The 15,681-nt window shown below is 42.3% G+C and overlaps 1 protein-coding gene across 3 annotated transcripts in view; it reads right to left on the reverse strand.

Moving 5' to 3' along the window:
- Nucleotides 1–15,681, reverse strand: part of PFKFB4 (6-phosphofructo-2-kinase/fructose-2,6-biphosphatase 4) — a 78,046-nt gene that overhangs the window by 46,491 nt on the left and 15,874 nt on the right. The window contains exon 1 of one of the 3 annotated variants that reach the window (XM_081901223.1): nucleotides 4,444–4,663. The exons of 1 other annotated variant lie outside the window; for it this stretch is intronic. In XM_081901223.1, coding sequence (XP_081757349.1) covers nucleotides 4,444–4,546 — 103 coding nt within the window. In that variant the 5' untranslated portion in view covers nucleotides 4,547–4,663. Of the gene's footprint in view, nucleotides 1–4,443; nucleotides 4,664–15,681 lie in introns of those variants that run through there. One more of the 3 variants, XM_081901224.1, reaches the window with a different exon arrangement.

Genomic DNA, 15,681 nt, shown 5'->3' on the forward strand with positions numbered 1-15,681 from the left:
TAACTTTGGTTCATGCCAATTATAGAAAGGCCAGGTTGCACTCAGTTTCGGCTTAGTACAAAACATCTTCAGGATTAGATTACTGAAAACGATAGCAGATGGATATCACACTCTTTCATCATTAATGCTTCAACTTAAGCTAAGAGCAGTTTTTCCTCCCTGTTAGACAGTTCAATGTCACTTTTTAAAAGCTCCTTCAATGTTTATCTTAATTTTCTTAGCCTTCAGCCTCTGTGGTAATAAATCACTCTGTTCAAAACACTAATATTCCCATTGTCCCAGCGCCACTAAAGTTTTTTTTTTGGGGGGGGGGGGGTTAGTGCATGAAAAATCCATGTTAGAGGAAAGTAGGAACACAGAAAACAGTAACATCTACAGTACTGTTTTTGCCAAATTATAGTTAATACACATGGACGCACACACCTCCAGGAATTGAGCAAATTGATGTTGTTACTATGAACTATAGTCTTCTCCTGCAGTTCTGTTTTACCCTTCCTTTCTCAACCATGCATCTCCATAGCAGGGGTAGGCAACCTAAGGCCTGGGGCCCAATCTGTGGCCCAATCACCTTCTCAATCCGGCCCACAGATGGTCCGGGAATCAGCGTGTTTTTACATGAGTAGAATGTGTCCTTTTATTTAAAATGCATCTCTGGGTTATTTGTGGGGCATAGGAATTCGTTCATTTATTTTTTTTCAAAATATAGTCCAGCCCATCACATGGTCTGAGGGACAGTGGACCAGCCCATGACTGAAAAAGGTTGCTGACCCCTGCTCCATAGCCTCTTCCTTCCCCTCTACTAGTGGGAAACACACAATAATGTTTGGGCATATCACTAAACCATGGTTTACCACTACAAGTCAGTGAGCCTTGCATGTACACACACCCCTCACCTTCCTGCAAGGAGATCAGAAGCTTCCATATTAGATGGAACTGCAGTCCTCTGAACCCGAAACTGTAGTTAATCTGAACCATGATTAGTTGAAACAACCCAGATGCATAAAGTATGGTTTGAAGTTGACTTGCTTCCATAAACCATATACCTAATCTGGGATGATAAAACAATTTGATGTTACTCCTCACTCAGCCATGAAGCTCACTGGTTGACTTTGGGCCACTCACCATGCCTAACCTACTTCACAGGGTCATTGTGAGGATGAAATGGGGAGGATCAGAACCATGCACCTTGAGCTCCTTGGAAGAAAAGGGTGGCATATATAAATGTACAGTGGTACCTCAGGTTACAGACCCTTCAGGTTACAGACTCTGCTAACCCAGAAATAGTACCTCGGGTTAAGAACTTTGCTTCAGAATGAGAACAGAAATCGTGCTCTGGCGGTGCAGTGGCAGCGGGAGGCCCCATTACCTAAAGTGGTGCTTCAGGTTAAGAACAGTTTCAGGTTAAGAACGGACCTCCGGAACGAATTAAGTACTTAACCCGAGGTACCACTGTAATGAATAACACAAATAACTCCCAAACAGAAGCAGCTGCTTCCAATCTCCTCTTCATAGCCATACTGGAGGAGGAGCATGCAAACCAGAGATTAGCGCTGAGGCAAAAAAAAAAAAAGACCCAAGAGTGATGCCTTTTACTTTCAATATCAGGAATTAGATAAAAAATAGTATATTTGTTTGTAAACTGTTTGGGGACCACTGCCATTCAGATAATAACAACATGCAATTGCCTGTATCAAAGATGCAAATAACCACTTGATCACTTAGCTAAGCCAAGTAGCAATCCACACCACCATTTTAGACATAGGCATAGAAGTGACTTGTACTGCTCATGACTTAACCCTGCAACCTGCCAAGTGGCATGCTGGACATATGCTGTTATTTTTTTTCCAATGGCTGCAGCCAACATGGGGGCTGATATACCTGATAAGGTCAAAGGTATTGAAACAAAGGAGCAGAAGGCATCTTTAAGCTTCCAGAGACAGATTTCTGGAGAAAAGAAATTGCCAAAGGGGACATGAATCTATGTAATTTTGAGACAAGAGTATCCTCTTAAGTGAAAGCCAATTTGATTATATATGACTCCAACAGGCAGGCAGGCACACTCATTCTTTCAATCAATCTATGTTGGCTCGCACCTGCCGATATATCTGATTTTTTGGGTGGGACAAAGTAGGCATTCTACTATAGGTGAACAGATATCCTGCTTACAAGCAGCCCACCTCTTCTCAGGATTTGCCTCATTTTCCAGTTGTTTGGTATTTATTACTGGAACGGAACCAAACCAAAAATATTGACACCCATTGCCTGCATGTGTTCTTTAGTGAAGAAGCAAGAAATCCACAGGCCTGAGAAACCCAGAGTCCCAGAAGGCCACACGCAGGATCACTGAATAACAGCCTGTTAGATTAGTCCAATGGCCCATCTAGTCTAGCATCCTGTTCTCACAGTGGCCAACCAGATGCCTGTGGGAAACACATAGCAAGGATCTGAGCAGTTTCCCATCCTGTGGTTTTCAGCAACTGGTGTTTAGAAGTATTACTGCTTACAATTTTGGAGGCAGGGCACAGTAGTAGCTTCTGATAGCCATCTCCATTAATATATCTAAATCCTCTTTTAAAGCCATCTAAGTTGGTAGCCTTCAAGGCCTCCTATGGGAGCGGGTGCCATAGTTTAATTAAGCACTCCCTGCATGAAGAAATACTTTCTTTTATCTGTCCTGACTCTTCCATTATTCAGCTTCACTGGATGGCCATGAGTTTTGGTGTTATGAGAGAGGGAGAAAAAAAGTTCTCTCTCTCCATGCCATGCCTGACCATGTACATGTCTATCATATCAAATCTTACCTTTTCTCTAAATTAGTCGCAGATGCTGCAACCTTCCCTCCATCCCCTTAATCATTTTAGCTGCCTCTTTTTGAACCTTTCCCCAATCTACAATATTCTTTTTGAGGTGAGGCAACCAGAACTATACAGTATTCCAAATACAGTCATACCTGAGATTTGTACGACAGCATTTTGATACTGGCAGTTTTGTTTCAATTCTTTCCCTAATGATCCCTAGCAAGGAATTTTCCTTTTTCATCACCACTGCAGAACACTGGGTCAACATCTTCATTGAACTATCTACTAAGACCCCAAGGTCTTGTTCCTAGCCTATCAACCCCAGTTCAGACCCCAAGAGTATGTATGTAAAACTAAGATTTTCAGCAGTACCATGTGTAAATTTACACTTGTACATTCAGTTGCATTTGCCATTTTACAACCCATTCACTCAGTTTGGAGAGGTCCCTTTGGCACTCTTTGCAATCTCTATTTGTTTTAAGGACTCTGAAAAAATTAGTATCATCAGCAAACTTAGCCACCTCATTGCTCACCATGGGCGTAGCCACAGGGGGGCAGGGAGGAGCAAATGCCCACATAATCAATAAAAATACATAGCTAACTGAGGTTCTGCACCCTAACAAAAGGCCTGCCCAAAAAAAATCCTGGCTACGCCCACTGCTGTTCACTCTAAACTCTAGATCTTTTATGAGTAAGTTAAAAACCACAGGTCCCAATATCGATCCTTGGGGGACTCCACTTTCTACTTCACTGCATTCAGAGAACTGTTCATTTATTCCTACTCTTTGCTTCCAGCAGCATAACCTATTTATGATCCATGAGAGGACCTTTTCTCCTATTCACTGACTGCTAGGCTTACTCAGCAGTCTTTGGTGAGGTACTTTGTGAAAAGCTGAATTCCTCCTAATAACACTGCTGCTGAAAGGCAAGCCACCTCTATATAGTCTTTATCTCCCCCTTGCCTTTTTTTGTTGTTCATGTTGCTCCTGCTATAGCTTTTATTTTATTTATTTGTTTTACTAGAAAACAAAGTGTGCAATAGAGCTGGGGTAGACGGAGGCTGAGGAACAGGGGGGCAAAGGGGGTCGATGTCAAGAGTATGGAGAAACCACCTGATTTCCTCCCAAAAGGTGGAAGTTATCAAGTATTTATTGGCAGGATCTTTAAGGCGAAACACATTCTATGGACTTTTTACTGCAGCTCACCAGAAGGTGAATGGCACCTAGCAAATATCTCCAGAGCCTGTATGAGTCGCGAAGCCCTTGCGCCAAGAATAACGGGCACTCAGAGGGCATCGCTTCGATCCCTCTGAGCTGCGCCTCTCCAGGACCCTAATGGACATGCGTTGGGCACGGCGCTCCGGCAGCGAGGAGCACAGCCACTCCGGGCACCAGCGGAGGGAGGGTCATCCAGCTACCCCGCCTCTCCTCGGAAGACGCCGGCTTTCCTATTCTTTCTGCTGAGGTGTTAAGATTTTCGCATCGCCTCTCGTTCCCCTCAAGAGGCCTCCGCTACCATGTCCTGCTTCCTCAATCCCCGGCACACACCCTCGCGGGCTCCGGGCTGATGCAACTCCGGTGTCCCCGCAAGCCAAGGCGCCCCGAGATCTGCCCGCCACTACTTGCTTGCTTGCTCGCTCACTCACCGCCTCGCTGCGCGCTGTGCTTTGCAGGCAGCCCGTTGTTATAAGGCACCCAGATCTTCTGCAGGGGATTCTGCGTGAGCTCTCGAGCCGGCGGAGACGCCATTCTCGCATTGGGGGCTCGCTCCCTCCTGCGGTCCCGCCTGCTGCGACAAGCTCCAAGGAAGATCCGGGAAGGTGCGCCGCCGCCGACAGCCAGCCAGCCGGCGCGTGTCCTGGATCCTCGGCTACACCGGGGGGGGGGGGGGAGTGCTAGCAAGGCCACCGGAGGGCGGGGCCTGCAGGACGCACCGCCCCCTCAGGCCAGCGCGGGGAACAAGTTGCGGAGCAGGAAGACTCGCCCCCAACTCCGGAGCGAAGCAATGCGCGCGAGGCGCCGAGGCTGGGCTCCGCCCCCTGCGCGCTTCGCGGAGACAAAGGGATGCCTTGGCCGCGCAGGCTTTAGAAACGGGCTGGCGTAACACAAGGCAAAGCCGCACTGGGGCCCATGGTGCTTACTCGCAGGTAGGCGCATATGGGTAAAAGCAAGCATCGACCCGCTTTAAATGCCACTTAACGTCTGCAGTAATGTGTTCAGGCTAATCCGCAACTGTCCTTGGGGATGGGGGGGGGGGGAATACAATCATTCACAGGTTTGTTACGCCTTAGCATTTTGGGAGCTGTAGTTTTAGGAGAGGGCTCAGTGTGGAAGATCGTTAAGAGTCCTTAACGACTTTTTTTAAAATCCAACATTACTAACCGTGCAATCCTGTGCATGTCAACTCAGAAGAGATCCCCGTTGAGTTAAAATTCGACCGTAGGTTTATATCGGATTGCAGCCTAAACCACTTTAAATCTAAAGAGGGGTAGTCAAATTGGAGGGCAATCCTAATCACTGACTGGCAGCGTTGGGGTTTATACAACTCCATCGCTCAGGTTGTGGGGGGGGGGGCAGGAAAAAAATGTCCCTTTGCTGCAGCGGTCATGGGATGGCAGCAGATTCTATCAGCCAGGCCCTGCAAATGCCTAGTTTCTGGGATTGCCAGCAGAAATTTCCAACCACCTGATTAAAAAATTGAGGGGAAATAACATATTGTCATTAGCTGTGCTCAGTGTGCTTTGGGTGGGTGGGAGTTAAAACTGAAGACAGAACCCCCTGCTCTAACATGAATCATACTGTATGTGCAAGCATTTTATTTAAGTAGGTAATGAACATTTCAAAGTGCAACCAGTCTGCCTGCAACTCAAGAGAACATTAAGAACATTAATACATGCAACAGAGCCCTGGATTTGTTCTGGCATGAGGTCTAAGGCGACTTGACTGTTGCAATCTCATAATTAGAAGAGTTGTTTTTTTAAAACTAGGAATCCAAACAAGCTTCACCTCTGACCGGCAGCATTAACAATGAACTGCATTGCTGCCAGCCACCCTCTCACACAGAACAGTCCCCTAAATTCTTACCAAGGAGCTCAACCTCACCACTCTTTTAATTAACGGTATATCTCAGCACTTTTGACTCAAAAAAAATTCAGCACTGTCTGGGAAGGTGAACTAAGCTGATGCTTAGGGAGCCATAACAAGATCAGTCATTAGCATCTACAGCAGAAGTGACTGAGAACTCCAGAATAGGAAAACACCTTCCTTTCTTGCCTAAAGGTAAAGGTAAAGGAACCCCTGAACGTTAGATCCAGTCACAGACGACTCTGGGGTTGCGGTGCTCATCTCACTTTACTGGCCGAGGAAGCCGGCATACAGCTTCCGAGTCATGTGGCCAGCATGACTAAGACGCTTCTGGCGAACCAGAGCATGGAAACGCCGTTTACCTTCCCGCTGGAGCAGTACTTATTTATCTACTTACACTTTTTGGCCTGCTTTCGAACTGCTAGGTTGGCAGGAGCAGGGAGCGAACAACGGGAGCTCACCCCGTCACGGGTATTCAAACCGCCAACCTTCTGATCAGCAAGCCCTAGGCTCTGTGGTTTAACCCACAGCGCCACCCGCGTAGCACCTTTTAACTGGTTTCTGAGCCCTGGCCTAGAGGAAGCTCCATGCCTGACGCACTGCAAGTACCAATAAACAGGTAATGCCCATTATCATTCATCAAGGTTAATGTTCTCCCTTCAAATAGAACGCATTATTACACCCCACACAGTTCTGTACTTGTCATCTATGGTAGGCCTCTACTGTTTTAAATGCGCTCCTCCATATTTATCCCCTGCATTATTGGTTTTGTTTTAGATGCTTTTATACTGTAGTTTTATTAGCTTTAGGCTGAATTTTTTGTTTTAATGATCATGGATGATTTTAATATTGTACACTGTTTAGAGATTTTTAAATATTAAGCAAATTACAGGTGCTTTAAATTAAATAAATATCTAGGGAAATTGCTTCCTCTCATAACCAAAATCTAAAAGGATCAAAAACTAAAAGCAGTGTTCAGGCCATGCTCATTCAGTCAAGTTAGTTAGCTCTGCGAACCCTTCCTACCTTGTTCCCTGGTTCTTTATTATTTCGTACTCTTCATCAGGGTTCCAAGGGAAACTGCAACCTTAAGTTCCTCTTCTATGCCTTCACCCAAAAAGGCTTGCCCCCCTGTTACCCTATTGCAGACTGGTCAAGGATCTACAGTACAGCATCCTCCCTCAAGTGCTGATATGTCAGGGGTAGCCAATGTGGTGCTCTCCAAATGTTATTGGACTCCATCTCCCATCAGCTCCAGTCTACATGTCCAATTGTCAGGGCTGATGGGAGATGGAGTCAAACTATATCTGGACGACAACATATTGACTACCCTGGGAATTGATAACAACCATGTTCCGGGTTCTTTTCCCTCTTTAATTTTCTATTTTTTCCGTTCTTTCTGCTCTCCAAGCAAACCAGTAACCTATGCTACTTTAGGCACCTGAACTTAATCTCTAACCCCAGTTTGATCCTGCACATACAGCTGGTGCCTATTGCCCTCCAATCTCATCATTTGGTACCCATCTTTCTCCAGCCTTCTCATAGCACATTGCTCCTTCTCACTCTGTACGTCTGTTATTATTGTATTTTACCATTAGGCTGTCTGTCGGTATACTTTTTACAATGTTTTTCCCATTGATGTTTTGTAATATGTTTCTAGTGTTGAACGCTGCCCTAAGGTATTTTGGTAAAGGGCTGTAGATAAATTGAATAAATAATAATAATAATGTTCTGATCCCCTCTGTCCTTCATAACAACTTACCCACATAGTTGGTGCTAGACCAATCTGAATATCTGGGGTTGCCAACATGGTCCTTGTGTGTACAATGACACTTCTGAGGTGCCCCTGAAGCTTCAAAGCTCACCTTCCTTTAAATACTGAGGAGGGGTACCTTATTTCCACACTGAGAAGTATATGGAGCTTAAGGAGTTAAGCTGGAAGAGTGACCCTCTTTCCCATCTCCTCTACATATTTTTCAAGGCTCAGATCAATAGCTGAACAAAAAGTGGAGCAACTGAGAGGGTAGGAGGGAAAGGGGTGAAGACAGGATAAAAGGGAGTCAACTGCAATATTTGAGGGGAGGGAGGGAAATGGAGTGGCCAGGGCAGGAATCAGGAGAAATACAGAGTGCCAAAGAGCAAAGGTGCATGAGCTCAAACACATTGGACTCAATAAAACAGCTCCTCTTGGAATGGCATATCATTCTTGCTCCTACCAAACACTACCAAATCATAGATCACATCTGTCTCCATTGACATGAGTCATAGACACCACAGGTCAGCTGCTTTCCAAAACACGAATTCAAGGGCTTATCATTTTTAAAAGGGACTCCTTCAAAGCCACTATCGAATCATAGGTCACCTCTGTGTCCACAGAAGTATCAGTGATTTGTTGTTGCCTTTGTTGTCCTTGTGTGTAAAATACATGAGGATCCATGCTTTGGCTTGGTGCTGGCAAGTACCAAATCTTTTACTCAGGAGTCTACTTACTGTTAAGCTTTAATTTTGATTGTGCGGGGGAGGGGGATGCTGTCTAAAATAATGCACATTTAATTCTGCTGGATTTAACTCTTACCCAGATGCCACGGAAAAGCACAGTGTGGGAGGGGGGAAGAGAAACAACAAGAGGGGTCGTGTTAGAGGCACTCTCAAAGTTCTAGATGTGAGCACAAGCCCAAAAAGGTTAGCAACCCTGCAATTAATTGACCCTTTTGTTTCTGTAATAATAAAGTATATTTGATTATTCTGTCTCATGGCTTATTCTGCCTCTTTGGTGCCCAACTTTTAGATAAAAGATCAAATAATTATCATTCAGGTGCACCTGTACCAACATGGCATCCAACCATCCCTATTTTACAGTATTTGTATGCTTCCTTTCCAAAGTGCAAACCATGCTCAAAGCAGCTTACAACATTAAAAAAATACAGAACTACAACATAATGAAAGTAGTCGTAAACAGTAAGTTAAACACTTAAAAATACAAAACCAAACTGAACAATTTCCACATAAATCACAACAAAATCTGAAATAAAGATACAGAACAGCAACAGCAACAACTTCACCTCAATAAACAAGGACATGCAGTAAAAACAGGCTCGAAGGTTTTAATCTCTGAACAGTACTGCAGATCCTGCACTATTTGGCCAGCCAATCAGATCTGCAGTATTGGCTGAAGAATCCATGCCCATTTACTGGAAACCAGCCATAAGATCAGTTGGTAGCTCTCGATTCCTGTCTACGCAAGGCTTATGAGTTCCTGGAAACAAGCAGGAGGGGGGGGAAAGGTATTTAACATAATTGTGCAATTATCAAGTAGGAGTTATACTTTCCCACTAGAAAACTTTTATGTTTCCTTGTATCCAGCTTCTTAAAAGCTAGATGTGGTACTTAAAAAGGCATGAAAAACCTGTTCTTAGTTTCGCTGAAGATCCATTTGCAGAATGTTCATAAGATAAACAGCTGAGAGCTAAGTTTTATATTAGTCTTTCCCACACAAAGAAGGAAAACAGAAATTTTAAACTAAATGTTCTGTTCTGGTCCTGAATCATGGGGCAAGACAGTAGTTACTACAATGTGTTCTCTGCTCATTCAGTCCCTCTGATGCAAATCAGGGATTAAGCACCTGTTTTCTTGGGGTGCAGGTGGGGAATTTCCACTTAGCCCAGCTTATTTTCACACACGTTGAAAATTATGGTAAAGAAGGATAAAAACAACTAAGTCCCATGACACTTTAAAGCAGCCTTCCCCAATCTGGTGCCCTGAAGGTGTTTGGAGCTACAAGTCCCATCAACCTTCACCCAGCATAGCCAGGTTAGTTTGGACTGATAGGAGACACACACCAAACATGTGGAAAGCGCCCAGTTGGGGGAGACTGGGGTTTAGGGGCTGTCCTTGATATCACACTGAGCCTTGGAAGCATCTCATAAAGCAATGGGAACTTCTTGTTTTCTAATTAATTCCCAGATGGTAGAAGTTTCAGTACTATTTAACTTCAAAGTGAGTGCATGTTGCTGCAGTCTTTGTGACCAAATATGAAAGCTGATGGGGTAGACAGCTTTTGGTGTAATGCCATTTCCTTTTCTGTCATCTGGAAGATGGCCTTGACCATAACCTAACAGTAAGAGGGTCAGGAAGCTATCTATAATTACTGCAGTAAGGATTTACTAATTGTTCTACTGCTGTCTAGCTAAACTGCTTACCTTCAAAGGTGCTTTACTACTGTATCTTAAGATTATAGGTGCAAGACAGTACTTGTGCAAATAAATGCTTTAAATATTTTAATGTAAAAATTAGGTTAAAATCTTGTCTACTGAAAATAGCCAATCTGTACCCAAAACATAGTCTTCTCCCAAGTAATATGCCTGCGATAATGTGAGGTTGTGATGACATTCTTTAAGGATTATTTTGCTCTTTGGTGTGTTTTTTTAACATTTAGGGCTATTTAAAGGGTTTATGATCCTAGTGATATTATGAGATTCTAAGGCTTGACTCAGATGTAATGATATTGGTTGAGTCTAAGCATTGTGATCTTGTGCTCCCCCTACCTCTCATATACCATACTGCAAGGCCAGGTCTAAACATTACATGCACTTCCTGATGTTTGGGACCTCTCACGTGAAATCTTTATTAGTTTGCAATGCTGGCATGTTGCTTGACCTGCTTTTCATTCTCAGAATTCCATGGTAGTGCAACATGCTGTGTGGCAAATACAAGATTTACATTCAACTACTTGAGATGAGAAAGTGATTTGCTTGCTGGGACAGTTTCTGTAGTGGCCAAATCTTGCAAATCTCTTTATAGTATTGTGGTTTATTAAAATTTTTGGTCAGAATGCCTGTCAAAGTCCTGGCACAAAGGAAATAGTCATTACTGTGCCTGAAGATAGCAGCTATATTAGATCAGGAGAATCAGGTAGGTAAAACTGCATTTCAATACTACTTGCGCCCAATGATATATGTTTGAACAATGCAGTGCAAGGACAAATTGTGAATAAGACACACACAAAAAACCGGTAAAACATGGTGATGGTGAGGAACCACAACCATATATCTATCCACAAAGCTAACCAACATTCTTTTTATATACATATAAAAAATCACTTCCAACAAAAATATTATATACATTATTACACTATTCAAACTTTTTATTAGAAAATCAAGCAATCAATCTTAGTATTAAATATCACTCCCTTGCTCTCTTTATGTGTGTGTTTATATGAACACAAGATGTGGCATGCTGGGTCAGGCCAAAAGCCCATCAAGTCCAGCATTCTGTTTTCACAGCCAGATGACCATGGGAAGCCCAAAAACAAGACCTGAGCACAACAGCACTCTTCCCATCTGTGGTTCCCAAAATGATATACAGAGACTTACTGCCTCTGGCAGTGGAGAGAGACATTTATTATTATTATTATTATTTATACCCCACCCATCTGGCTGGGTTTCCCCAGCATGGTAAGTTAATCAGTTATAAGCAGAGTTCTGACAGCAATTATATTCATCAATATCTGCATTATATCTGTTTATATTCAGTCAACAGGAGTAATTCACTTCTAAAATTTACCCTTTAGTCTTCCATCACAGTTGAAACAGCCAATCAATTAAACTGATCCTGTAAAGCAAATATGTATGTGTATGTGTGCATTCCTTGATTTCATATAATTAAAAATTAAAGACATGAAATATCACACATTTTTTAAAAAGTCAAATATCACCAGTAGATGGCACTTCATAGTCACATAGCCAAGCACTATGTATATGAAGATTTAAGGAGACAATAGGCCAGCTGTAATCAAACTGAAGTTTGAAAAGCATACCAATAATCCCCATAGTCACCTTTGACTGGACTTAGCCATCCAGGGGTCCTTTACCTTTTTACCTTCACCTGTTATGAAACTCTATGCAGAAAGTTCTGGGGAAACAACTTTTTGCTCTAGAGTAGAACTGGAGCTCATTTCCAGATCACCTAGCAGGAAACAAAGATTTAGAGATTCTCTCTACGACATTTTCTGGAAGATTTTGTGCTCTGGCTCTCATTCATTTATCCAAAGCAATAAGAATAAAAAATGGACAAAGGTGAGCTAATATGTGGAAGAGGGAGTGATGTTAGAATCCATAACTCTCATGAGTTTAATCCATTTAGCCTTCATATTATAATCCTGGGTTAAATATTTCAGGTGGTGTAATGGGTCAGTGCATCTGGCTGTTAACCAGAAGGTGGGTGGTTCAAGCCCACCCAGAGACAGCTGTGGACAGGATTTCTGCATTGTGGAAGTGGGACTAGATTACCCTCAGGGTCCCTTCCAACTCTGCAATTCTATTATTCTGCCATTTAAAAAATTTCGTCTGATGGTACTTTGCGCACTGTAAATGAGGAAGAAATTAAGCTATCAAACCATGGAAAAACAAATCCCAACCATCCAGAAATGCTTTTCGCGTACACTAGCAGCTACGTGGACAGACAGAGCAGGAAAGTCCCATAGTATAAATGACCTCCCATTCACACAATTGTGGATCCAACCACCTATTTTTAGCTCCCTGTTCAAAGCCTTAAAATTAATGTCCTTCATACTCCCAGTATCAGACACTTAAAACATGACCAATCTAGCCAACCTACGCTTGTAGATTCTCTTTCTCTCTCAAACAATCTGGTTCATGTAATGAATATTTCAATACTGAAGTTCAATATTGAGAAAGACAATCTCAATAGCTTTCTATCAAGAAATGCTGGAGAAAACGGTTAAGTTTCTCTACCCTAAACACCACTGCACTGGTACAATCCTTTGTCTCAATTTGGCTCCACCAGAGCAAGATAATAGCTAGTGTCATTTAATTAGATAGGCTTAATAGTCCTTAATCAGAAATATAATTTCCACATGTGATAAGCGATGCAACTGTTTCCACATCTGTGTGCAACATGCCTCTTCTAATACACATGATTCTGTAACAAAACTTGCAGCTGGCTATCCAAATAAATATTTTGTTTTATATTGCGTATTACACCAACCAAAATTTCACAAAACAGCATGCAAGCTTTTGAGTTCTCCAGAGCTTGTCGTTAGGCCTCATGAAAATCAGATCCAGCAGGGCTTTAAACTTCTTTCTATTTCATTATTGCCTGTCCTACCAAGCAGCAATCCAGGATGGTAAACGATATAATTTAAACATCATTTAATTTAAACATCATTACAAATATTCCACAATAGCAATAAATAGTAAATAAAAAACACAAGCATGCTCAAAATTACAGTATCATTCTTACAACTGTTAGGCCCCTTAATTCCCAGAAGTAAATAAAGTATTTAACAGGCCAATTGAGGGGCACAATTGTAGCTCTCACACAGCCAGTACTTTAAGGGTAGCTGAACTATGATCCCATGTGTGCTCATACTTCAGCCTCTCCTCCCTCTTGCAAACTCCAAATCAGTGACTCTGTATCATCCTCCCACAACACTGGGTAATTCCACTGTCTAAAACAGGGGTGGATACAGGGATGAGGGCAGGGAGGCAGGTGCCCCCTATAATCAGTACAAATCTGATGTTCTTCCCCCCTAACAATAATCCTGGCAATACCCATGGGTGGATAATTCATGGACCACAGGCTGCATCTGGCCCACCAAGATCTGCTAAAAGTTATATGCCTGCTGCTTAAGAGATAACCCCAAAAGAACTAAAGGATTTTTCTCTCTCTATTCTTTGTCCCAAGAACCACAGTGCTGAGACAGGGGTCAAAGACTGCTCTTCAAGAGAGAAAAAAAAGCAGCATTTCCCTCCACCCCAGTGCTGGAATGGGGGTGGGCAGGAAAACTGCCTTTCTGTGTAATGTTAAATATTGTGTTTCCAATCAGCTGCACCCCAGTGGGGAGGGCTGGAAGTGCTGATTGTGTTTGTGTTGGGTGAATGTTGTGTACCTAGTGAGTGTGCACTGTCTCTGTGTGTGGCATGCGTAAACGCACATACATATGATGGCTACATCCACCACTGACATGCAACCCTCAGAGGCATGGCTAATAATCAAGGCAGCTGTCAGGCCAAAAAATGTTAGGCACCCTTGATCTAACCACTAGAAGTTACAACACTATTACAAAAAGAAAAAAAGGTAGTGCCAGTCAATTTTGCAAGAAGGAAAGGAGAAGCAACTACAGAGAACTGGAATGAAAACTTTAAGGGACCATAACTACAGTGATATAATTGGAACCGTGGCCTAGCGTGCTTTGCTGTTGTACTGTTCAAAAAGCCAGGGAGTTTGGGATCAGTGCAGCAAACCCACGTTCAACTTCCTGAACTCTTAAAGTTTGCTTAGTGATCTTGGAGAAGTCACTACTATATTCAGACTTACATAACTAATAGTACTCTTGTCAGTCTAAAATCAAATAAGTTCCAAGTATATAAATGCTCTCTCTCACTCTCTCTAGGGCATGAACTCAGCCTAATTGCCAAGACTATGCAATTAATGCTTTGTAGCTGAGCAGACAGGAGAGTAGGACAAAACCATTTCTGAATTTTACGTATCTCCGAATCCCATTAGATTCACTTAACGCTACCCAAATCCCAGTCAGTGTAGAAGGTTTGCCACATACTGCGTATGTTTACTCAAAGTGATCTTTTAACATGCATCACAACACAGAATGAGCAGTACCTTATCTCCAGCAATTAAAAACTAATATTGCGATGTCTAGTCACCATGCTAAGCCATTCTGTTGCTCTGTCCTGTTCACTGCAAGCTTTGTTTGAAGGTCAATCAAGGGGTAAATCCCTGCAGTGTCAACTAGGCTCTGCCCAAGCTTAGAATGAGGTCAGAATGCCTTCTGTCTTCAATTCTCAATCCTTGTTTACATGATGGTGCAGATTAATGAGACTAGAAAATAAAACACTACGTCTCATTTCCCAAACAACTGGTAAGCAAGTTACTTTTTTCTTTTTAAAATCCAAATCACCGCAAAGATATTTAATCATTTTAACGTAGGCATGCTTCCCCCTTCCAGATAAAGACTCCTCCCCACTTGTTAAAACCACAAGTTAATAAAATACATGTTTCTATTGTAAAGAGAGTCAGTGTGCTCCATAAAGCTTAAGTGTATACTGTTTATAAGTTTGCCTATCGAAGTGGGGATGTAACCAAAGGGAAAGCAGATGACACTGAAGACAACACAGAATAATCTGTCCAGATTAAAAGCTTGTTAAGAAAAATGTGCATAGCCTAAATGGCTACATTTAACCAAATTTGTGTAATCTCATTCATATCCTCCAACACTTATATATTCCTGAAAATCCTACTTCTAGGATGTTGAAAGTGCCTTTTTGGTACATTTATCTTGCCAAACTCCATAGCTGCTGCTTTTTTCTTTTCTTTTTTAGCATACTAACTACCTTAATGTTATCAAGACAATTGGTAATTAACAAGTCCATTTTAAGAAGTATTTTGCAATGAAGTATATTATAATGATGTTTGAAAAATAAGGGTGTTAACCGCTCCCCGTCCAAAAAACGCTAGTTGAGAGACCAAAGGTAAATCCCAGATCTGCAAAAGAAGGAAGATGTTCTAGTGACTCAAAAGGTCACATATCTTGTTTTATAGCCATGAATCATATTATGCAGAAATGTGCAGAAAATCAGGAATCATTTCACATATTAATGGCGTACGGACAGATTTCTCCACTTAACAGCTTCTCTTAGGAAGAAAATAATTTGTTATTTGACGGTGTTAAGAATAGTGAGACACAACGTCCATTTTTGAATGAACCCTTTATAATTTGAAATGTTTGGTTTTTCAAGCAAAGTTTTCAGGAAAAAAAGTTTATC

Source organism: Podarcis melisellensis, assembly GCF_964234715.1.
Source record: "Podarcis melisellensis genome assembly, chromosome: 2".
In the NCBI taxonomy this organism is placed as follows: Eukaryota; Metazoa; Chordata; class Lepidosauria; order Squamata; family Lacertidae; genus Podarcis; species Podarcis melisellensis.